Here is a 25,569-nt window from a genome sequence, read left to right on the forward strand (position 1 = left end):
CCACTTTACAATAGTGCATCTAAATCTTTTTAGGGGGGTGAGAAGGATTACTTACCCTATCCTAGGTATTCCTTGAAGAGGTGGGGTTTCAGGTGTCTCCGGAAGGTGGTGATTGACTCCGCTGTCCTGGCGTCGTGAGGGAGTTTGTTCCACCATTGGGGGCCAGAGCAGCGAACAGTTTTGACTGGGCTGAGCGGGAACTGTACTTCCTCAGTGGTAGGGAGGCGAGCAGGCCAGAGGTGGATGAACGCAGTGCCCTTGTTTGGGTGTAGGGCCTGATCAGAGCCTGGAGGTACTGAGGTGCCGTTCCCCTCACAGCTCCGTAGGCAAGCACCATGGTCTTGTAGCGGATGCGAGCTTCAACTGGAAGCCAGTGGAGAGAGCGGAGGAGCGGGGTGACGTGAGAGAACTTGGGAAGGTTGAACACCAGACGGGCTGCGGCGTTCTGGATGAGTTGTAGGGGTTTAATGGCACAGGCAGGGAGACCAGCCAACAGCGAGTTGCAGTAATCAAGACGCGAGATGACAAGTGCCTGGATTAGGACCTGCGCCGCTTCCTGTGTGAGGCAGGGTCGTACTCTGCGGATGTTGTAGAGCATGAACCTACAGGAATGGGACACCGCCTTGATGTTAGTTGAGAACGACAGGGTGTTGTCCAGGATCACGCCAAGGTTCTTAGCGCTCTGGGAGGAGGACACAATGGAGTTGTCAACCGTGATGGCGAGATCATGGAACGGGCAGTCCTTCCCCGGGAGGAAGAGGAGCTCCGTCTTGCTGAGGTTCAGCTTGAGGTGGTGATCCGTCATCCACACTGATATGTCTGCCAGACATGCAGAGATGCGATTCGCCACCTGGTCATCAGAAGGGGGAAAGGAGAAGATTAATTGTGTGTCGTCTGCATAGCAATGATAGGAGAGACCATGTGAGGTTATGACAGAGCCAAGTGACTTGGTGTATAGTGAGAATAAGAGAGGGCCTAGAACAGAGCCCTGGGGACACCAGTGGTGAGAGCGCGTGGTGAGGAGACAGATTCTCGCCGCGCCACCTGGTAGGAGCGACCTGTCAGGTAGGACGCAATCCAAGCGTGGGCCGCGCCGGAGATGCCCAACTCGGAGAGGGTGGAGAGGAGGATCTGATGGTTCACAGTATCGAAGGCAGCCGATAGGTCTAGAAGGATGAGAGCAGAGGAGAGAGAGTTAGCTTTAGCAGTGCGGAGCGCCTCCGTGATACAGAGAAGAGCAGTCTCAGTTGAATGACTAGTCTTGAAACCTGACTGATTAGGATCAAGAAGGTCATTCTGAGAGAGATAACGGTAGAGCTGGCCAAGGACGGCACGCTCAAGAGTTTTGGAGAGAAAAGAGAGAAGGGATACTGGTCTGTAGTTGTTGACATCGGAGGGATCGAGTGTAGGTTTTTCAGAAGGGGTGCAACTCTCGCTCTCTTGAAGACGGAAGGGACGTAGCCAGCGGTCAGGGATGAGTTGATGAGCGAGGTGAGGTAAGGGAGAAGGTCTCCGGAAATGGTCTGGAGAAGAGAGGAGGGGATAGGGTCAAGCGGGCAGGTTGTTGGGCGGCCGGCCGTCACAAGACGCGAGATTTCATCTGGAGAGAGAGGGGAGAAAGAGGTCAGAGCATAGGGTAGGGCAGTGTGAGCAGAACCAGCGGTGTCGTTTGACTTAGCAAACGAGGATCGGATGTCGTCGACCTTCTTTTCAAAATGGTTGACGAAGTCATCTGCAGAGAGGGAGGAGGAGGGGGAGGATTCAGGAGGGAGGGATTCAGGAGGGAGAAGGTGGCAAAGAGCTTCCTAGGGTTAGAGGCAGATGCTTGGAATTTAGAATGGTAGAAAGTGGCTTTAGCAGCAGAGACAGAGGAGGAAAATGTAGAGAGGAGGGAGTGAAAGGATGCCAGGTCCGCAGGGAGGCGAGTTTTCCTCCATTTCCGCTCGGCTGCCCGGAGCGCTGTTCTGTGAGCCGGGCAGCCGATACTGACTCTATACTGACTCTACACCCACTCACATACAAGCTGCTGCTACTCTGTTCATCATACATCCTGTTGCCTAGTCATCTTACCCCTATACCTTTCTACCTCTATCATTGATCCAAGATGGCGTAGCAGTAAGTCGTCCTGTCGTATCGTCTCTCTGTAAATATCTGTAAATATCGTCTCTTTTTCGTTTTAGATATTTTTCTTCGCATATCTTTAAAAACATTTTGCTAAACCTAAGCTTCCAAATACTCTCCTGCAATCCGCCTCACCCAATGTAGCTAATTTTCCTAAAGTATTTATATTTACTTCGGAACCGGAACCCCTCAACTGAAGCTAGCCAGCTAACCACCAGCTATGCTAGCGGTCTTCAGCTAACTGGTCATCAGCTAACCTTTAGCTCGGAAAGCTCTCGCCAGTTCGAACAACGCGACGCTAACCAGAGCATAACGGACCTATTTATTTTTTATCCCCGGATTCCCTCCGCAAACGGAACATTTTTTTCAGCTGGATCTTCACAACTAAACCGCAACCCTGGTTGATTACTCCTGGCTAGCGTTTCCACCCACGTAGCTTGAAGCTAGCCCGGCCAGAGCTCCTGTGCTCCTTGCATACTCCTGGGCTTCTATACCCGGACCCACGACCGGTCTATCTATGTCACTGCATGAAGACGAATAAACAGACTCACCCCATCGCGACGTCCTCCAAAGGCTAACTCTCTAGCCCTCGCTATCTATTTGCTTGCTAATTCGGCATGCTAACTGCTAGCTTGTTTAGCCCAGGTCCGCTAACTACTACCTTGTTTACCCCGGTCTGCTAATCTGTTAGCTTGTTAGCACAGGCCTGCTAACCGTCTGCATCGCAGTGGCCCATATGTACTTTCTATCTCTTCCCGATTTTTTAAATTTGTTTATACCTTCCGGAAACCTGCCTCACCCAATGTGATACGGAATCACTATTATTTTTAATTTTTAGAACACACTCAAGAACCTCCAGAAGCTAACAAGCTAACTAGCTACAAGCTATTTAGTCATTGTTAGTTTTTTTTTAACCTGGATAACACTCGCCAGTCCAGCCCCCCTGCCCCATCCACCGCTGCCCCTGGACTCTGATCACTTGGCTACATAGCTGATGCACGCTGGACTGTCCATTAATCACGGTACTCCATTCTGCTTGTTTGTTTTATCTGTCGGCCCCGTTGCCTAGTCAATGCCATTTTACCTGCTGTTGTTATGTTAGCTGATTAGCTGTTGTCTCACCCACTGTTTTAGCTTGCTTTCCCAATTCAACACCTGTGATTACTGTATGCCTCGCTGTATGTCTCTCTCAAATGTCAATATGCCTTGTATACTGTTGCTCAGGTTAGTTATCACTGTTTTAGTTCACAATGGAGCCCCTAGTCCCACTCCTCATACCCCTGATACCTCCTTTGTCCCACCTCCCACATATGCGGTGACCTCACCCATTACAACCAGCATGTCCAGAGATAAAACCTCTCTCATCATCACCCAGTGCCTGGGCTTACCTCCGCCGTACCCGCACCCCACCATACCCCTGTCTGCGCATTATGCCCTGAATATATTCTACCATGCCCAGAAACCTGCTCCTCTTATTCTCTGTCCCCAACGCTCTAGACGACCAGTTTTGATAGCCTTTAACCGCACCCTCATACTACTCCTTCTCTGTTCCGCGGGTGATGTGGAGGTAAACCCAGGCCCTGCATGTCCCCAGGCACCCTCATTTGTTGACTTCTGTGATCGAAAAAGCCTTGGTTTCATGCATGTCAACATCAGAAGCCTCCTCCCTAAGTTTGTTTTACTCACTGCTTTAGCACACTCTGCTAACCCTGATGTCCTTGCCGTGTCTGAATCCTGGGTCAGGAAGGCCACCAAAAGTTCAGAGATTTCCATACCCAACTATAACATCTTCCGTCAAGATAGAACTGCCAAAGGGGGAGATACTGCAGAGATAGCCTGCAAAGTAATGTCATACTTTCCAGGTCCATACCCAAACAGTTCGAACTACTAATTCTGAAAATTACTCTCTCCAGAAATAAGTCTCTCACTGTTGCCGCCTGCTACCGACCCCCCTCAGCTCCCAGCTGTGCCCTGGACACCATTTGTGAATTGATTGCCCCCCATCTAGCTTCAGAGTTTGTTCTGTTAGGTGACCTAAACTGGGATATGCTTAACACCCCGGCAGTCCTACAATCTAAGCTAGATGCCCTCAATCTCACACAAATCATCAAGGAACCCACCAGGTACAACCCTAACTCTGTAAGCAAGGGCACCCTCATAGACGTCATCCTGACCAACAGGCCCTCCAAATACACCTCCGCTGTCTTCAACCAGGATCTCAGCGACCACTGCCTCATTGCCTGTATCCGCTACGGTGCCGCAGTCAAACGACCACCCCTCATCACTGTCAAACGCTCCCTAAAACACTTCTGTGAGCAGGCCTTTCTAATCGACCTGGCCCGGGTATCCTGGAAGGACATTGACCTCATCCCGTCAGTTGAGGATGCCTGGTCATTATTTAAGAGTAACTTCCTCACCATTTTAGATAAGCATGCTCCGTTCAAAAAATGCAGAACTAAGAACAGATACAGCCCTTGGTTCACTCCAGACCTGATTGCCCTCGACCAGCACAAAAACATCCTGTGGCGGACTGCAATAGCATCGAACAGTCCCCGCGATATGCAACTGTTCAGGGAAGTCAGGAACCAATACACGCAGTCAGTCAGGAAAGCTAGGGCCAGCTTCTTCAGGCAGAAGTTTGCATCCTGTAGCTCCAACTCCAAAAAGTTCTGGGACACTGTGAAGTCCATGGAGAACAAGAGCACCTCCTCCCAGCTGCCCACTGCACTGAGGCTAGGGAACACGGTCACCACCGACAAATCCATGATTATCGAAAACTTCAACAAGCATGGCTGGCCATGCCTTCCGCCTGGCTACTCCTACCTCGGCCAACAGCTCCGACCCCCCCGCAGCTCCTCGCCCAAGCCTCTCCAGGTTCTCCTTTACCCAAATCCAGATAACAGATGTTCTGAAAGAGCTGCAAAACCTGGACCCGTATAAATCAGCTGGGCTTGACAATCTGGACCCTCTATTTCTGAAACTATCCGCCGCCATTGTCGCAACCCCTATTACCAGCCTGTTCAACCTCTCTTTCATATCGTCTGAGATCCCCAAGGATTGGAAAGCTGCTGCAGTCATCCCCCTCTTCAAAGGGGGAGACACCCTGGACCCAAACTGTTACAGACCTATATCCATTCTGCCCTGCCTATCTAAGGTCTTCGAAAGCCAAGTCAACAAACAGGTCACTGACCATCTCGAATCCCACCGTACCTTCTCCGCTATGCAATCTGGTTTCCGAGCCGGTCACGGGTGCATCTCAGCCACACTCAAGGTACTAAACGACATAATAACCGCCATCGATAAAAGACAGTACTGTGCAACCGTCTTCATCAACCTTGCCAAGGCTTTCGACTCTGTCAATCACCAGATTCTTATCGGCAGACTCAGTAGCCTCGGTTTTTCGGATGACTGCCTTGCCTGGTTCACCAATTACTTTGCAGACAGAGTTCAGTGTGTCAAATCGGAGGGCATGCTGTCCGGTCCTCTGGCAGTCTCTATGGGGGTGCCACAGGGTTCAATTCTCGGGCCGACTCTTTTCTCTGTATATATCAATGATGTTGGTCTTGCTGCGGGCGATTCCCTGATCCACCTCTACGCAGACGACACCATTCTATATACTTTCGGCCCGTCATTGGACACTGTGCTATCTAACCTCCAAACGAGCTTCAATGCCATACAACACTCCTTCCGTGGCCTCCAACTGCTCTCAAACGCTAGTAAAACCAAATGCATGCTTTTCAACCGATCGCTGCCTGCACCCGCATGCCCGACTAGCATCACCACACTGGATGGTTCCCGACCTTGAATATGTGGACACCTATAAGTACCTAGGTGTCTGGCTAGACTGCAAACTCTCCTTCCAGACCCATATCAAACATCTCCAATCGAAAATCAAATCAAGAGTCGGCTTTCTATTCCGCAACAAAGCCTCCATCACTCACGCTGCCAAGCTTACCCTAGTAAAACTGACTATCCTACCGATCCTCGACTTCGGCGATGTCATCTACAAAATCGCTTCCAACACTCTACTCAGCAAACTGGCATGCAGTTTATCACAGTGCCATCCAGTGCCATTTTGTCACTAAAGCACTATATACTACCCACCACTGCGACTTGTATGCTCTAGTCGGCTGGCCCTCGCTACATATTTGTCGCCAGACCCACTGGCTCCAGGTCATCTACAAGGCCATGCTAGGTAAAGCTCCGCCTTATCTCAGTTCACTGGTCACGATGGCAACACCCATCCGTAGCACGCGCTCCAGCAGGTGTATCTCACTGATCATCCCTAAAGAAAACACCTCATTCGGCCGCCTTTCGTTCCAGTACTCTGCTGCCTGTGACTGGAACGAATTGCAAAAATCGCTGAAGTTGGAGACTTTTATCTCCCTCACCAACTTCAAACATCAGCTATCTGAGCAGCTAACCGATCGCTGCAGCTGTACATAATCTATTGGTAAATAGCCCACCCATTTTCACCTACCTCATCCCCACAGTTTTTATTTGTTTACTTTTCTGCTCTTTTGCACACCAATAACTCTATCTGTACATGATCATCTGATCATTTATCACTCCAGTGTTATATCTGCAATATTGTAATTATTCGCCTACCTCCTCATGCCTTTTGCACACATTGTATATAGACTCCCCTTTTTTTCTACTGTGTTATTGACTTGTTAATTGTTTACTCCATGTGTAACTCTGTGTTGTCTGTTCACACTGCTATGCTTTATCTTGGCCAGGTCGCAGTTGCAAATGAGAACTTGTTCTCAACTAGCCTACCTGGTTAAATAAAGGTGAAATAAAACAAATAAAAAACTCCAGTATCCCTGCACATTCTGAATATAGCATTGGATCTGACCCTGTATATAGTATGCTTACTTACTTATTGTGTTCTTCATATTTATTTTTATTTATTGTGTGTTTTTCTAGTATTACATTGTTATTGATCATTGCATTGCTAGGTTTTGAGTTCACTGCACTTGTGCATGTGACATTAAAAACATTAAACTTGATATGCATCTGCTGGTCACAGACACCTTAAAAAAAAGGTCGGGCGTGGATCCGAAAACCAGTCAGTATCTGGTGTGACCACCATTTGCCTCGTGCAGCGCTAAATAACTCCTTCACATAGAGTTGATCAGGCTGTTGATTGTAACCTGTGGAATATTGTCTCTCTCCTCTTCAATGGCTGTGCAAAGTTGCTGGATATTGGCGGGAACTGGAACACGCTGTCGTACACGTTAATCCAGAGCATCTGAAACATGCTCAATGGGTGACATGTCTGGTGAGTATGCAGGCCATGGAAGAACTGGGACACTTTCAGCTTCCAGGAATTGTGTACAGATCCTTGCGACATGGGCATTATCATGCTGAAACATGCATTTGCAATTGTGTTTGTTGTCTGTAGCTTATGCCTGCCCATACCATAACACCACCGCTACCATGGGGCACTCTGTTCACAACATTGACATCAGTAAACCACTCCCCCACACGACGCCATACACGTGGTTTGCGGTTGTGAGGCCGGTTGGACGCACTGCCAAATTCTCTAACACAATGTTGGATGAAGCTTATGGTAGAGAAATTAACATTAAATGATCTGGCAACAGCTCTGGTTGACATTCCTGCAGTCAGCTTGCCAATTACATGCTCACTGAAAACTTATGATATCTGTGGCATTTTCTTGTGTGACAAAACTGCACATTTTAGTGTGGCATTTTATTGAACCCAGCACAAGGTGCACCTGTGTAATGATAATGCTGTTTAATCAGCTTCTTGATATGCAACATCTGCCAGGTGGATGGATTATCTTGGCAAATGAGATATGTTCACTAACAAGGATGTAAACAAATGTGTGCACAAAATCTGGGAGAAATATACTTTTTGTGTGTATGGAAAATCTCAGGGATTGTTTATTTCAGCTTGTGAAAAATGTTGCGTTTATATTTTTTCAGTATAGAATATTGCTGTTGATGTTAGGACATTGGATAAAGGTGTCCACTCAAAAAAAGATCTGCACAAAAAACATTAACAAAAAATGGCCAAGCACTATATTGACAGTTACCTATCAAGGAAATACAGTAAGATCATGTGGGACTACCTAACCATGATATATTGAGGAACAAAACACCTCTTCACACGTTGTAAACAAACAATAACACTATAGAATAACACTATAGACCTGCTAAAATCCCTGTCTCCCTGCCATGGACCAGTCAGTCAGTCAGACAGTCACCCAGGTATAGCAGACACCCAGGATTACTGCAACAACCTGACAGCAATTTAGAGAAATTAAGCTTTTCTCTCTTTTTCTTTCTTTTCAGTTGTCAGGGAGCACAGGAGGGATAGGAGCTGGCGGAGTAGACTAGACGGATGAGTCTGTAGCCAGCGTGGCGCGGTGTAGCACGGGGTGCAGCAGAGCGTGTTGGCCTGACAACGCCTCACTCAACAAGAGGCCAGCTTTATCAACACCCCTCATCTGCAGACAAAACAAACTGTTCCTGACAATCTCCACACTGTACCCAAGTAGCTCCCCAGACATACAACACAACACCACCCTTCTCCTCTCAGCTCGGAATATTCCCAAGAGCATATGGCTGAGTTGGTTGGAGGGAACATTAAAGATGTGTTCTCTCCCTTGGGTCATATTGTATGTGTTAAATGTGAAACGCTTTGGGTAAAAGCATCTGCCAAGTTATGTAAAGAGATTCCAAATGAGGAGAGAAAGATTCCTGCCCCAAATAGTCAGGTTGATGTACCTTTACATGCTCTAAAGTTAAATTATAGAAACAGTTGGTCTCCATACAGTGAGTTGAACAGCATACTTGGTATAGATGTGCATGTTTAGGATGATGTGTTTCAGTGTTGAGCCCAAGGCATGTCCCTGATATGCACCAGCCTTGACACTGATTGACAAGGCACATCGTCTATTTTTCCACTCAGAATGTCAGTTAGCTCAGTTCCATAGTTGCATGGTTCCATAGTTCTGCATGGCACACTCTTTATTTGTTCTGCAGCTGGCTCCCCCGGCTCCCACTGAATCTCAGAAACAAACAAGCCAGATAGAGGCCTGGTTCTGCAGCTTCCCTCAGCGTGCTGAAGCCAAAACAATTAGGGAGGAGGAAGTCAATTTATTATTATCACGACTATGCTATTACCTTCCAATTCACCTCAGTAACATGGTGAATAAACCTGCTGAACTCATAAACATCTGAAATCATTAGCTGAAGGGCACACGGAACAGGTTGTGGTCACCGGGACATTGGATCATGAGCAGTATGACCAGGTCTTGTTAGGTCTGTTTTCTGACCGATGATTGGTTGGAGGGATGGGCTCCTACCTTGGCATGTCCTCTCATTGGTCAGCAGCTTGTAGCCCTTCTTGCAGCTGCACTCGAAGCTGCCCACTGTGTTCCGACATACGTGATCACACCCCCCGTTGTTCAGGCGACACTCATCAATGTCTGCGGACAGAAAACACATACAGTACATAGCATTCACTTTAATGCACTGGCGGGGAGAGAGAGAGATGGGGATGGGAGAGAGGGAGAGGGGCATAGAGAGAGAGCGGAAGAGAGAGAGATAGAGGGTAAGGATGTGATGTGTGTTTGATGGCTGAAATATGCATGTGTGATAGATGACTCTGGGGCCCAGGCAGCAGGCGAGAACAGCTGAGTGGAGATCCATCCCAGAAAGAGAAGAGAGAGTTGCACAAGGAAAGTGCATTAGAGATTTTCCCTTAGGGCCAGCATTAAGACGAGTATGATCTGGGTCCACATGTTGTTAGAATAGATCACAGCTCTTACAGAGACAGCCAGCGCAGAACTATGTCTCAGCGGCACAGCCCGACACAGCTCGACCGTTCTTTTCATTGTCAATAACCAATCAATACATCACATGGCTCACCAGGGCCTGGCAGGTTGGGTCATGTTTCAGATTAAATCTTAAATGAGGCGTTTGTTTCTTGAAGGAGAGTTCAGTCCATCATCTGGTTAAAATAAATGCCTCAGAAATAGAATAAAATAACAACTCTCTCTCTCTCTCTCTCTGTCTCTTTGTCTTCTCGTGCCAGTGCTCTCTGAGGTTGTTTTCCTTTTGTTTCCTCTGAAACGAAACTAATAAAATCCTATGTACTTTTATCAGAGTTGTTAGCTTTAACGTTATGAGCACTGGAGGGGAAGCAGACTCCTATTCTTGGCTTCTTGGCAGCATCAAAAGTCTTGAGTTTCTACACAGAGCTCATCTGCTTCTTCTTTTCTCTCTCTGTCTCTTCTTCTAGGTTTTCATTTTCCCAAAATGTACTCCTAATCTAAATCCTTCTTACTCCAATGCTCTTCTTTTGCATACATTTACAAAAGCTTTTTGATAAGTTTTGAGAAAATTAAGCTATTTGTGTTTAACAGCAGTAACAGGATATGGGCAGCTTGACAAAAGGATGTGCTGCCAACGCAGTACCCATTACCTCAAGGTTATGGTCATACGAAATATATACACAGCATTAAATTGTTGGCATCCTGTTGTGAAATTGTTAGGTTAGATTACTGGTTGGTTATTACTGCATTGTCGGAACTAGAAGCACAAGCATTTCGCTACACTCACATTAACATCTGCTAACCATGTGTATGTGACAAATAAAATTGTATTTTATTTTATAAGGCCTGGGCTACCCCTCAATCCCAATGTGAGAGCTCTGAAAGAGACAGAGGCAGCCAATAAGACAGAGGGGAAGAGGAAGGGCAGGGGAGGGAGGCAGAGTAGGGTGGCAAGGTGATGTCAGGTGAGCCACACCTGGGGAACCAGACAGCGGCAGTCCTACGCGCCTCAACAAGCCCACAATGCCTCCCTGATTAGAGTCTGTTAGGTCCCTGATTCCCGTGGCCACTGTGACTGTGGACACAATGTACATGGAGGGCTGTGGGGGTGGAAGGGGGGCCAGTAAAGGAACCAGCAAGATAGATCAAAAGGAAAACATAGAAAGAATGATTGATCTGCAACCAGGTGATTGACAGGTGATTTTTGTTCGATAGGGTGAGTTGAGAAGGTGTGTGTGTTAGGTTACCTTTGCAGGTCTTGCGGTCTGGCTGGAGAGTGAAGCCTACAGGACAGCTGCAGCGGACTCCGGTCACTGCATCGTGACATGTGCTGTCACAGCCACCATTGTTCACTAAACACGTCTCTGCAGAGAGAAACATACATCACAGTTAGACACACACACACACACACACACACACACACACACACACACACACACACACACACACACACACACACACACACACACACACACACACACACACACACACACACACACACACACACACACACACACACACACACACACACACACAGGGATTTTATAGGTGGTGTAACTGTTCCCAAAACCGGTTGCTTGTTTCAAAGATGTCTATTAGTGTACAGTGTAGTTTCAAAGAGGATAAGAACAAGACAAATAAGAGACAGGAAGTGCTGAAGTAGTTTTCTCCTGTTTTCTCAGGGGAAGTGGACAAAGAAGACAGAGTTAGATAATGCACCGGACTAACAACAACACTATGGAAAATAAAGGATCAGAGTACTAAGAGCATAATGTCAAGACATAAACAAATGATTGTGTGCATGTTTAGCTGCTCTTGGGAGCAGTGAGTTTTAAAAAAACACCCCCATTCCTCCCCCACCTTCCTCACAGGACATCAACCAACTCCTCTCATGAGGACAAACCAGCTCTTCCTCCAGACAGTTGTGGTCAAAATATATATTTTTTACTCTGGCTTTGACAAGAGCTCCCAGGCATTTTGGGGATAAAAAAGCAATTTCGCCAGGCCAGTCCGTGCGTTAGAAAGATTGATTTGAGGAATGGAGGGTGGTCAGTCAGGGAAAGGAGGGCAGCTTGGCTGCCAGGCTATGCCTCATGACCTCATCTACAGACGCTGACACATTTCATGTAGGAGATAGGAGATTTTTAACAAATCGCAGAAGAGAAGAAATTTGATCACATTTTAAAGAGCTTGGTGTCCGTCTACTGTTACATTATTTTGGCAGCCTTCACCAATAGCTTCAAACACTCTGGAAAAATAACACCATTAAAAAACTAAACCTCATATATGATATCTTGCTCAAAGGGCAGCTGATCACTCACAGAGAAGCACATTGCATCACTTTTCCTCTAATAAGCTGAGGGATACCAGTCGGCAGTTAACTCATAAATAAGTCTATTAATGACCCAAGAACCTATCTCATAAAGAGCACCGGAACAGCTGGCCTGGCTGTGGGCTTCATCACAGACTGCTGAGAGGGTTGAGACTGGTATGGAGAGGGCTTCTCACACGTGACACCACAGAGGAAGCACTGCTGCCCAAATCTCCACAGAGAATAACTTTATATTTTGGGGGAATACCTAGGCTAACATTACATTATGCTGCAGCGAGCAGCCATGATGAGGCAGACCAAACCGTCAAGGATCATAGATCAAGGAATTCTATCTAAGTGGGAGAAAGTGTTTAAGCATTTGTTGCTTGTTTCACTTCTGGTGACAGACAGTGGTAATCACAGCAACACTGTGACAGAGACCCCAGGCAGTGTTCTGCTGGTATGGGCCTTCATGGGCCTGGCTCTAAAGACGATGGCTCAGCCATCCTGTGAAAGTCCAAGTGCTCTGCGCTGGGGTAGAGAGAGAGAGAGAGCATTCCTAGTAAACCACGGTAGTGTTGTGTGGTGATGAGTGGCACAGCCTGTGTGTTTGTCCAAATTGCACACTGTCTGTGAGGCACAGAGAGTTGGCAGGCACGGTGATGCAGAACTGTCACGACATGCCTCCAAAATGCTTAGTGGGGCAGTTATCACACAAAACAGTAATGATCATGTGTTAAGAGGGTAAAGAAACATTTATGACGATTATGGCTTGCCAAAATAGAAGAGAGCGACACAAGCCCTGGTATGTGTGTGGGTTCGGTCTTCTGGATGAGGACCAGCCACGTCCACAGCTGTGAGCAGACCAGCCACATCCACAGCTGTGCGCAGACCAGCCACGCCCACAACTGTGGGCAGACCAGCCACGTCCACAGCTGTGGGCAGACCAGCCACATCCACAGCTGTGCGCAGACCAGCCACGTCCACAGCTGTGGGCAGACCAGCCACGTCCACAGCTGTGGGCAGACTTTTGTAAATTGTACAACAGAATGGCTCTGTAGCGGCAGCGTAGCCTAGTGGTTAGAGCGTTGGACTAGTAACCGGAAGGTTGCAAGTTCAAACCCCTGAGCTGACAAGGTACAAATCTGTCATTCTGCCCCTGAACAGGCAGTTAACCCACTGTTCCTAGGCCGTCATTGAAAATAAGAATTTGTTCTTAACTGATCTTGCCTAGTTAAATAAAGGTAAAATTAAAAAAAAAAAAATATGTACAGTGTTGATCAGTTCCATATGTGGATGTAAAGTACAGTACACCTCTCTCCCTGAAGCAATAGCAATATGTTGTCATTTGTATGGCAAATTACACCTATGTGGTGATAAGCTTTGGTTGTTTGCCAAGGGGCGACATACCTCTAGCTGGCTGCTAAATAAATACAATTGACTGGGTGGACATAGGCAATATGTCCTAAGTGGTCAATGCTCTCCAATTGGATATTCAAACAAAATATTTCATAAGCATATGCAAACAAACACATAGACACACACACACACACTCTCTCTTCCAAATCCAAGCATCTGAGTTCACCTAGCAGTAGACATGCAGTTAGAATTGGGTTATTATGAAAATAGTACACAAGGTTATTTGGAAAGAAGGAAAATAATGTAGCAAATAATTTTTCAATAATAATTTTTTAAAAACACAATAGGATGATGACAACCCCTGAAAATGGTCTGCAAATATCCTCTACCACCGCAGCTTTGAAAGCAACCAAAGGGTGAGCTTTTGTCAGGCTTGACAGTATCGATTTCTGGGCTCATTTAGGGAATCTCTTTGAGCTCTGTTTGAGCTCACTGAAACCCCGGCACAGAGCACGAGCGACCATGGTAACAACTTACTTTTACTATTAGTTTAGACAAAATTACTTTATCACTCTTAAAATACCTTGAGAGTGAATCTCTTTAGAGAATCCCTCCTCTCCGTCCCCCTCTCTCTCCACCCCCTCTCTCTCTCCCTCTCTCTCTCTCTCTCCCCCTCTCTCTCTCCCTCTCTCCCCCTCTCTCTCTTACCCTCTCTCTCCCCCTCTCTCTCCCCCCCTCTCTCCCCCTCTCTCTCTCCCCCTCTCTCTCCCCTCTCTCTCACCCCTCTCTCTACCCCTCTCTCTCTCCCCCTCTCTCTCCCCCCCTCTCTCACCCCTCTCTCTCCCCCTCTCTCTCTCATCATATTCCCCCACTATTTGGAGGTTTGTAATTAAGTCATAAATCTATCTGATATGCAGTGGTCTGATTCATTTATACAGATTTATGTGCTTATTTTTCTTGGCATTTCTGTCAGATCATAACAGCATCATTTATCAGCAGACAATTTGGGTTGAAGTGCATTTTTCATGATTTGAATTGTTATGTAATAATATTTGATTGTTTCTCAATACAGTTGATCATAATATTGTGTTTGATGGAGAAAGAGTGACTTTTATATACTATGCACCCCCTCTTAAATGTTCAGATAAATCTTCAAAGAAATATAAAACCTGCACTGTACATTTCTCCAAGTGGAAGTATACATTCCACACTATGTAACGGCATACATTTACAGCACATGATAACATCCAAAATACGTGATTCTGTGCATCCAAAAAGTTGGATGGTGTAGGCCGACATGAAACTTTAGAACAAAGAGGTATTCTGTGTTCCGTCTATTGTGTGACTGACTGTCAAGTCATGGCCGTGCCTCTGGCTCCCTCTCAAATACTAATACTCTGTGATAGCATTTCAGAACCGGCCACGGATAGCTGCTCGGCACAGGGCTTAATTCCCTTCATGGCAGTTGTATCAAAACACAAATAAACCACAGGCTCCTTCCTTGGCCTGTTTCTAAACAGCCATCACAGTAATTGGAAGAGAGGTTGAGGACTTTGAGTCAGATTATTCACTTAGCCCAGCTATTACCAGCACATCCATTTACAGATATCAAAAGATAGGCATAGAGCGTTTATGAAAGGGTCAGACAGAACAGATTGGCTAAGGATTAAGGTTGGGAAGGGCTGTTCTGTGATATAGAACCAGGAAGTCCATTCTAAAGCCTCTATATTGTAGTGTTCAATAGATCCCATATATCTCTTACCTGTCTTTCATTTTCCTCAAACTGTGTTGTGCTGGTAAGATGAAGGCTTCTTCCTAATACAGCAGCGTTGTTTTGAAAAGGCACGGTTTGACATGGGCATCCACCATTGTTATTGAAAGGGCATTCACAGAAGGACAAGGAAAGTGGGAAGGTGTCAAAGGTCAGGGGTCAGAGAGGGATGATGCCCCTTTGGGAGGGGTGCAATGTGTGTTAGGTTAGTTAGTTTCCCCCGGGTCGGTCGGCCTTCAGCCCACACCCACATAGACCCCACGAAGGGGCGCAGTGAAGTGTCAGATGGTCAGTGGAGCCCCCAGAGAGAAACCAGAGGAACAGAGATATTTACCATTGGGGAACAGCTGTGGGGCTGCCTGGTTCTGGAGACTCCTCTCCCCTGCACACACATACACATACATTGCAAAAACACTGCTTTAGTGCTCCAATTAGGACCTTGGGCCAAACATCGGTGATGTCATCATGAGAATAATTCTGTATGTATATAATACTGTACATTAGTGGTGCACTTTTCACTGGAATTGCCCCCATTTCTGGGCTGGTTGACTAAGCAGGCGTATTCATGAAACACATCAAATAGGTCATCTATTTCTACTGGATGAAATGCCCAGAGGAGTTTCAGAAAACCATTGATTTATCACAAGGGCAAAACTATTGATACACAGCGCTATTGATAATGACTGACCAAAGAATGGTGTGTACTTTCTAAATCAAACCAGAAAATGGCTATGATAGATCATTCTCTAGAAGAAGAGGGTCACCTCTAACGACAAAGGCAGAAAGAAGCCACCATGCACATACAAGAGCCACGCATTCAAGAGTTGTAGGGTGGAGGCAGACTTGAGGTAACGCCAGGGGTGTCGTTCAGTTAGTTCAAGCTCTGCAAGCCATTATAGCAGGTAGTTAGTGGTTAGTAAGAAAAGGCAGGTCAAAAACAGTCAGATTCACCCTCATGCTTTGCTAGCAGGCATTTGGGGTATTAAAAAAAACGGAAGTTGTGACGTCACCCAGCATGGTGCTACTGTTGTGTTATGTTGTGTGAGGGTGACACTACTCTCCTCGACGTGCTTAGAATTTCTTATTCGTCTGATGTCATTCAGGGAAATGAGGGATCACACAGTTCCATATCACTCTCTGTTTTCATAGAATCGCATGAGAACCGTTGAGGATTCTTTACCTCAGTGAGGAGACGGCACACACAGCATGCACTGTTTACATCTGCTAGTACAGTTAGTACAGTTGGTAAGAATGGATATACAGTATGAACCACTTGAAAAGTTAGTACAGTATGTAAGAATGGATATACAGTATGAACCACTTGAAATGTTAGTACAGTTTGTAAGAATGGATATACAGTATGAACCACTTGAAATGTTAGTACAGTTTGTAAGAATGGATATACAGTATGAACCACTTGAAAAGTTAGTACAGTTGGTAAGAATGGATATACAGTATGAACCACTTGAAAAGTTTGTACAGTTTGTAAGAATGGATATACAGTATAAACCACTTGAAAAGTTAGTATGTATGTGTGTGTGCGTTTGAGCAAGTGGAGTGTGTGCACTCTCCACACATACATTTGTGTGTGTGTGTGTGTGTGTGTGTGTGTGTGTGTGTGTGTGTGTGTGCATGCTTGTGAGTGTGTGTGTGTGCATGCTTGTGAGTGTGCATGACAGGGACAGCATAAATATAGATATGCTGCACCATGCTAATTTTATGTGTGTGTTTTTCCCTATACACGGGCATTCTACTGATACGGAAATGTACAGCATATAAAAGTAAATGTCTTGAGACTTGCACTATAAACTCTAAACCCCCAACAACGTACTAAAAGTGATAGATAGGAAAGATGAAAAGGCAAACTGTTTCAAATAAAAGAGGCCTGCGTCGTTGCCCGTTATTGTTGAATAGTAATTGAGTTTGTGTGGAGAGACGGAGACAACAGAAGGAAGATATGGTAAAGTGCACATGAAACACCACCCTTAATGGATATTCCACTAAAACTGCACACTGTTGGACTACTGACAGTGTGTAGTTTTTAATGGGATATCCATTAAACAAAAATCCACCGTGTGTCACGACTCCCACCGAAGGTGGCTCCCCTGCCTGTTCGAAGGTGGATCCCCTGCCTGTTCGAAGGTGGCTCCCCTGCCTGTTCGAAGGTGGTTCCCCTGCCTGTTCGAAGGTGGTTCCCCTGCCTGTTCGAAGGTGGCTCCCCTGCCTGTTCGAAGGTGGTTCCCCTGCCTGTTCGAAGGTGGTTCCCCTGCCTGTTCGAAGGTGGTTCCCCTGCCTGTTCGAAGGTGGTTCCCCTGCCTGTTCGAAGGTGGCTCCCCTGCCTGTTCGAAGGTGGTTCCCCTGCCTGTTCGAAGGTGGTTCCCCTGCCTGTTCGAAGGTGGTTCCCCTGCCTGTTCGAAGGTGGCTCCCCTGCCTGTTCGAAGGTGGTTCCCCTGCCTGTTCGAAGGTGGTTCCCCTGCCTGTTCGAAGGTGGTTGCCTGTTTGAAGGTGGCCCTGCCTGTTCGAAGGTGGTTCCCCTGCCTGTTCGAAGGTGGCTCCCCTGCCTGTTCGAAGGTGGTTCCCCTGCCTGTTCGAAGGTGGCTCCCCTGCCTGTTCGAAGGTGGTTCCCCTGCCTGTTCGAAGGTGGCTCCCCTGCCTGTTCGAAGGTGGCTGTTCGAAGGTGGTTCCCCTGCCTGTTCGAAGGTGGCTCCCCTGCCTGTTCGAAGGTGGTTCCCCTGCCTGTTCGAAGGTGGCTCCCCTGCCTGTTCGAAGGTGGTTCCCCTGCCTGTTCGAAGGTGGCTCCCCTGCCTGTTCGAAGGTGGCTCCCCTGCCTGTTCGAAGGTGGTTCCCCTGCCTGTTCGAAGGTGGTTCCCCTGCCTGTTCGAAGGTGGCTCCCCTGCCTGTTCGAAGGTGGTTCCCCTGCCTGTTCGAAGGTGGTTCCCCTGCCTGTTCGAAGGTGGTTCCCCTGCCTGTTCGAAGGTGGCTCCCCTGCCTGTTCGAAGGTGGTTCCCCTGCCTGTTCGAAGGTGGCTCCCCTGCCTGTTCGAAGGTGGTTCCCCTGCCTGTTCGAAGGTGGCTCCCCTGCCTGTTCGAAGGTGGCTCCCCTGCCTGTTCGAAGGTGGCTCCCCTGCCTGTTCGAAGGTGGTTCCCCTGCCTGTTCGAAGGTGGCTCCCCTGCCTGTTCGAAGGTGGCTCCCCTGCCTGTCCGAAGGTGGCTCCCCTGCCTGTTCGAAGGTGGCTCCCCTGCCTGTTCGAAGGTGGCTCCCCTGCCTGTTCGAAGGTGGCTCCCCTGCCTGTTCGAAGGTGGCTCCCCTGCCTGTTCGAAGGTGGCTCCCCTGCCTGTTCGAAGGTGGTTCCCCTGCCTGTTCGAAGGTGGCTCCCCTGCCTGTTCGAAGGTGGCTCCCCTGCCTGTTCGAAGGTGGCTCCCCTGCCTGTTCGTCGCCATCGCCGGTCTACTAGCCGCCACCGATCCCCTTTTCCTTTTCTGTTTGTTTGGTCTTATTGGTTGCACCTGTCTCTTATTTTGTTTCTTGATTCATGTCTATTTAAGCCTGTTATGCCCACCTAATCTTGTGCGGGATGTTTTTCTGTTAGTCAGGTTGTGCGTGCTGTGTTCCCGTTTGTGCCCTGTGTTTGGATTGGGCTATTTTCTGTCGATTTTTCACCCGTTGTTTTGGCAGTTGGTTTTGGGAATCCTAATAAAGCCGGTTACCCCAGTATCCTCTGCTCTCTGCATTTGACTCTGCACCCACCACTCCAGGCGTTTGTGACATCGTGCTGTTCATATTGCCAACTAATCTTGGTCAACAATGGTTTAGTTGGTCCTGTTCCAGTGTCATTAATGGGACTGAGAGCATTGAAGTGGAAGCCCGGTTCAATGAAACTACTGTAGTTTAGTATGTATATTGAAGCTAAATGAACAGAATACTCTAACTAACATAAAGATTGCTTTGGTTGTTTTGTCAACCATCATCCTCCACTACCACTATAAAAAATGTACAAAAAACCCACTCCCATCCTTATTTGGTGACATTTTCACTGAGGAAATGTATTTTCACTCGGAGTCTCCATCTTCCAGTCTGTCCTGTCTGTCTGCCTGTAGTACTGTTCGTGCCTGGCTGAAGCAGTCCCAATTATCCTGTCAGTCAGCCTGCCGTCAGGGACTGGTTTGGCGGTTTGTTTATTTTATTGTGGTTTTATTAACTAATCGCCCCTCAGATAGATGGATGGCACTAGCACTAAACCGCAGAGTGGGCTGCTACCACCCCTCCCTGTCCCCCGTCTCCCCCTACTCCAACCCTACCCCCAGAGTCTGTGGAGGGAAACCCAAGACCCTAACTGCCTGAGCGCTCCCTAATCTGTCACATCAGGCACACATGTTTTCGGTCTTGGTAATGGCGGCTCAGACATATGGTTTGGCCACAGCGGGCTTTGTGGAGTCCCGGCAGCCTCGCTAGCGTACGGCAGTAATGATAGGGTGGCTGACCAGTCCTTGACATGGGTCTGCATCTCATCAGCACCGTGGTGGAGAGGGTAGAACCAGACACACTGAGCAAACATGCCAAGCAGTAACCTACAACAGCCAATTAGCCACCAGCCAACCAGCCACTGAAACCAGCCAACCAGCCACCCAAACCAGCTGACCAGCTACCGACACTTTAACAAACCAAACCAGTCAACCAGCCATCCAAACCAGTTGTGCTGAGCGATTAGTGCTTTTTGAGGTCGGTTCAATTTCAGTTCGATTATTTAAAAAATAATCACAGTTTTTATTCATCAAATGCATTATGTGGGTTGAATGCTGTAACAAGACAGAATAAAATGGGTAATAAAAGACCCATGATGGTAGTGACCGCCCATTACTGCTTATTACTTATTAACTATTTATTCACATTACTTTACTTTAATAAAATATTTGTATTATTTTACGATTTTATTATTTCATTCTAAGTCATCATCTCATCTCTATAGAGCTGCTGTCTGACTAAAACACTATTTTGTAGTTCTTCAAAGTACATAAGGCATATTTTTACGACTGCTGAATACCAACTATCAATCACTAGATCATGTATTTTCAGGTAGAAATACCTCGCAAAGCAACTGATTTATATCCCTCTCGCACGTTCACTTTTCTCTCCAACTCTGTCAACGAGGTCTGGTCAAGTAAGCGGGCGCGCAATGGATTATGGTCATTGTAGTCAATGACCACATTTTCTGCTCTATGTAGAATATTGGCCTGTTGGAAACTACAACTATTACATCGCACAGTAGGGCTTGATCTGATTTTTCTCTACAGAAACTGAGTATCGAGCTCACAGAAACTGGGCATAGAGCTCACAGAAACTGGGCATAGAGCTCACAGAAACTGAGCATAGAGCTCACAGAAACTGAGCATCGAGCTCACAGAAACTGAGCATCGAGCTCACAGAAACTGAGCATAGAGCTCACAGAAACTGGGCATAGAGCTCACAGAAACTGAGCATAGAGCTCACAGAAACTGAGTATCGAGCTCACAGAAACTGAGCATAGAGCTCACAGAAACTGAGCATAGAGCTCACAGAAAAAAAACGTACAAAATGGAATTCAAATAAGGGAAACGACATCAGTTAATTACAGTGCATACGGAAAGTATTCAGACCCCTTGACTTTTTACACATTTTGTTACATTACAGCCTTATTCTAAAATGTATTACATTGTTTTTTCTCCGCATTAATCTACACTCAATAGCCCATAATGACAAAGCAAAAACTGCTTTTTAGTAATTGTTGAAAAGGTATTACAATTAAAAAACTGAAATATGACATTTACATAAGTATTCAGACCCTTTACTCAGTACTTTGTTGAAGCACCTTTGGCAGCGATTACAGACTTGAGTCTTCTTGGGTATGAGGCTACAAGCTTGGCACACCGGTATTTGGGGACTTTATACCATTCTTCTCTGCAGATCCTCTCAAGCTCTGTCAGGCCTCTCCAGAGATGTTCGATCGAGTTCAAGTCCGGGCTCTGGCTGGGCCATTCAAGGACATTCAGAGACTTGCCCTGAAGACACTCTTGCGTTGTCTTGGCTGTGTGCTTAGGGTCGTTATCCTGTTGGAAGGTGAACCTTCACCCCGGTCTGAGGTCCTGAGCACTCTGGAGCAGGTTTTCATCAAGGAGCTCTCTGTACTTTGCTCCATTCATCTTTCCCTGGATCCTGGCCAGTCTCCCAGTCCCTGCCTCTGAAAAACATCCCCACAGCATGATGCTGCCACCACCATGCTTCACGTAGGGATGGTGCCAGGTTTCCTCCAGACATGATGCTTGGCATTCAGGCCAAAAAGTTCATTCTTGGTTTCATCAAATCAAAATCAAATCAAATGTTATTTGTCACATGCGCCAAATACAACAGCTGTAGACCTTAATGTTAATTGAGGTAATATGTAGGTAGAGGTAAAGTGAATATGTATGAATAAAAAAGAGTAGCAGCAGCGTAAAAATGGGGGTTGGGGGGAAAATGCAAATAGTCCGGGTAACCATTTGATTAGGTGTTCATGAGTCTTATGGCTTGGGGGTAGAAGCTGTTAAGAAGCCTTTTGGTCCTAGACTTGGTTTTCCGGTACTATTTGCGTGCGGTAGCAGAGAGAACAATCTATGACTAGGGTGGCTGGAGTCTGGATTTTTTGGGGGCATTCCTCTGACACCCGATGGTATAGAGGTCCTGAATGGCAGGAAGCTTGGCACCTGTGATGTACTGGTCCATACGCACTACCCTCTGTAGTGCCTCGCGGTCGGAGACCGAGCAGGTTCCATACCAGGCTGTGGTGCAACCAGTTCTCGATGATGCAGCTGTAGAACTTTCTGAGGATCCGAGGACCCATGCCAAATCTTTTCAGTCTCCCAAGGGGGAATAGGCATTGTTATGCCCTCTTCTCGACTGTCTTGGTGTGTTTGAACCATGATAGGCTCCACTACAGCCCCCTCGATGAGAATGGGGGCGTGCTCGGTCCTCCTTTTCCTGTAGTCCACAATAATCTCCTTTGTCTTGATCATGTTGAGGGAGAGGTTGTTATCCTGGCACTGACCTCCTCCCTATAGTCTCTCTCATCGATGTCAGTGATCAGGCCTACCACTGTTGCGTCATCAGCAAACTTAATGATGTTGTTGGGAGTCGTGCCTGGCCGTAAAGTCATGAGTGAACAGGGAGTACAGAAGGGGACTGAGCACACACCCCTGAGGGGCCCCCGTGTTGAGGATCAGCATGGCAGTTGTGTTGTTACCTACCCTTACCACCTGGGGGTGGCCTGCCAGGAAGTCCAGGATCCAGTTGCAGAGGGAGGTGTTTAGTCCCGGGGTCCTTAGCTTAGTGATGAGCTTTGAGGGCACTATGGTGTTGAATGGTAAGTTGTTGTCAATGAATAACATTCTCACATAGGTGTTGCTTTTGTCCAGCTGGGAAAGGGCACTGTGGTGTGCAATAGAGATTGCATTGTCTGTGGATCAGACCAGAGAATATTGTCCTTTAGGTGCTTTTTTAAAAACTCCAAGCGGGCTGTCATGTGCCTTTTACTGAGGAGTGGCTTCCGTCTGGCCGCTCTACCATAAAGGCCTGATTGGTGGAGTGCTGCAGAGATGGTTGTCCTTCAGGAAGGTTCTCCCATCTACACAGAGGAACTCTGGAGCTCTGTCAGGTACTTGGTCACCTCCCTGATCAAGGCCTGTCTCCCCCGATTGCTCAGTTTGGTCGGGCGGCCAGCTCTAGTAAGAGCCTTGGTGGTTCCAAACTTCTTCCATTGAAGAATGACGGAGGCCACTGTATTCTTGGGGACCTCCAATGCTGCATACAATTTTTGGTACCCTTACCCAGATCTTTGCCTCGACACAATCCTGTCTCGGAACTCTACGGACAATTCCTTTTTGCTCTGACATGCACTGTCAACTGTGGGACCTTATATAGACAGGTGTGTGCCTAATGTCCAATCAATTGTATTTGCCACAGGTGGACTCCAATCAAGATGTAGAGAGAGAGAGAGAGAGAGAGAGAGAGAGAGAGAGAGAGAGAGAGAGGTGTCGCAGCTGTAGACTGCATCACCACCAACACCAGCAGGGAATGGAAGCATTTTGTATTTTGTGTGTGAGAGAAGAAGCAGCAGTAGAGACTTGGACATAAAATAAGGTACTTGTTTATCTAAGTGAAAGGAGTTGCATGCAGTCATTATATAGCTCAACATTGCCTCTGGGGTATCCTGGTAATGTGTGACTAAGGCTGTGAAGATGAATGATTCAGTACATGCAGATCACATCCTTTACTCAGTTCTCCTCCACAACCCATCAAATGTGAGCTGACTCACCTACACATGTCTTTTCATCGGTTTGCAGGGCAAACTTCATGTGACACGCACATCTGGGGCCGTGGTCCGTCTCCTCACAGATGTGCTGGCAACCCCCATTGCCGTAGTTACAGGTCACTGCCGAGGAGCACACAGTTAAAGCAATAGGAACATGATGTACTGTCATCCATGCCTGGAGGTGTGCTGTGACATCATCACCCTCTCAACCTCAGTGTGATAAAGATGTTTAGAAACTCCTCCCGTTCACAACTTGGTATGAAGGATCTCACACCACTAAACTCCTACTCGCCTACTTAATGGAGCTGAGCTGACTGACTTCAGAGTTTCATTCTCACTAGAAGACATTAGTTCCACTTTGGAATACTGGTTCTCCAGAGTGACACAGAAAAATTGGAACGTTCATAACTGTTAAAAAGACGAATCTGGGTGTCAGTTACACTGTGAGTTTGTGGTGTGTTGAGTGTCGACATTAGCACTCTGAATACACCTGTGATGACAGAGCCAAGGCTTCCACCGCCATCCAGTCTGCACAACACTACCCCTGTGCCTTTTGGCTTTAACCTGGGCTATCGCCCCAATAATGTAGACTTCTAAACACTTCTCCAATCATTATTCCAACATAGGCAAATCACCCATCAGCCCCGACCCCAGCCCTGAAAGGACTGGCAACAGGAAGTGTGTGGTGTCCATCACCGGCTCTTTCTCAGAAACCTGCTTCCCACTCCCTTACATCAGTTCTGTCGGTTATCTTATCGGATGCTATAAACCATTTACTGTGATAAACTGGCAGTATCATTTGGAAACAATCACTGTAAAATGGCTTTGTTTCTGACGCTGTGTGAAAATCTGTTGGTTGCGTCTGTTGGATGGTAAGTATCTTCATAACCCGACACAATGTACACATTGGCACCACATATATATACCATGTATTATCATGTTAGAAACCTATGTAAGATAGAGTAGATCATCATGTGGTGCCAATGTGTACATTGTGTAGAGTAATGAAGGTGGGCAATGTGGATTGATGGAGGGGGTTCACACTTACATTTGCAGTCCCTCATGTTCCTGGTGAGCTGGAAGCCAGGCCTGCACTCGCAGGCGACGCCTCCCTTTGGTGTCTCCCGGCAGATGTGAGCACAGCCATGGTTCTTATCCATGCAGGTGGGGCTCTCCTTGGTGCCCTCTGGTCGCGCTACAGGGAGAAGAACATGAGTTGGAGGTGACCTGATCAGAGTTTCCAACACGTACTAGGTACTAGTCCTTTCCCGGATGCCACGCCCCCTTACATGACTGAATACACACACACAAATGTAAATCTCCAGGGTGGATGATAGCCTGTTAGAACACACTGCATTGTGTCATGCTATAAAAACTAGCCCGTCTAAAGAGGGGATCAAACTCCCACCAGGAGTTGATCCTGCAGTCCTGTAAATGAGGTAATCCCTAACAAACAGAAGTAGACATTTTAACTCGCAGACAAATTCTTCAAGCTTCGAGGCAAGAAGGGCTCGGTCGGAGCGGAGAGGCCTAAAAAACACATCTACAGTATTTCCAGAGGTTTACCACACTCTAACCACTATGCTTTGGTTCAGTTAAAATGGGTCCGTTTTCTGTGGATGCATGGATCCGTTATGAGTCTAAACACAACAAAGGGATGCTTTTGTTGGCCTCCATTATATAAAGTCATCTCACAATATCTGAGTGTTTTAGCGATTCTAAGCTACTCTCAAAGTGCCATGCAGATACATCATTTTTATCTCATGTATAAATGTATGAAAGTCACTTATTCAACACATCCGCAACTCAAGAGGATTCCATTCCAGGTCTCACTTGTGTTATAAATTATAACAGGAGTCAGTGGCACATCTGTTATG

At 47.0% G+C, this 25,569-nt stretch overlaps 1 protein-coding gene across 6 annotated transcripts in view; it reads right to left on the reverse strand.

Moving 5' to 3' along the window:
* LOC118360904 (signal peptide, CUB and EGF-like domain-containing protein 3) overlaps window positions 1-25,569 on the reverse strand; it is a 139,957-nt gene that overhangs the window by 36,030 nt on the left and 78,358 nt on the right. For 4 of the 6 annotated variants that reach the window (XM_052485199.1, XM_052485197.1, XM_052485198.1 and 1 more), the window contains exons 5-9: window positions 24,741-24,887; window positions 23,696-23,812; window positions 15,707-15,754; window positions 11,179-11,295; window positions 9,461-9,583 (exon numbers count right to left, since the gene is read on the reverse strand). In XM_052485199.1, the coding sequence (XP_052341159.1) occupies window positions 9,461-9,583; window positions 11,179-11,295; window positions 15,707-15,754; window positions 23,696-23,812; window positions 24,741-24,887 (552 nt within the window). The remainder of the gene's footprint in view (window positions 1-9,460; window positions 9,584-11,178; window positions 11,296-15,706; window positions 15,755-23,695; window positions 23,813-24,740; window positions 24,888-25,569) is intronic. The other 2 variants (XM_052485201.1, XM_052485200.1) reach the window with 1 other exon arrangement.

The sequence above is a fragment of the Oncorhynchus keta genome, chromosome 28 (genome assembly GCF_023373465.1).
Source record: "Oncorhynchus keta strain PuntledgeMale-10-30-2019 chromosome 28, Oket_V2, whole genome shotgun sequence".
In the NCBI taxonomy this organism is placed as follows: domain Eukaryota; kingdom Metazoa; phylum Chordata; class Actinopteri; order Salmoniformes; family Salmonidae; genus Oncorhynchus; species Oncorhynchus keta.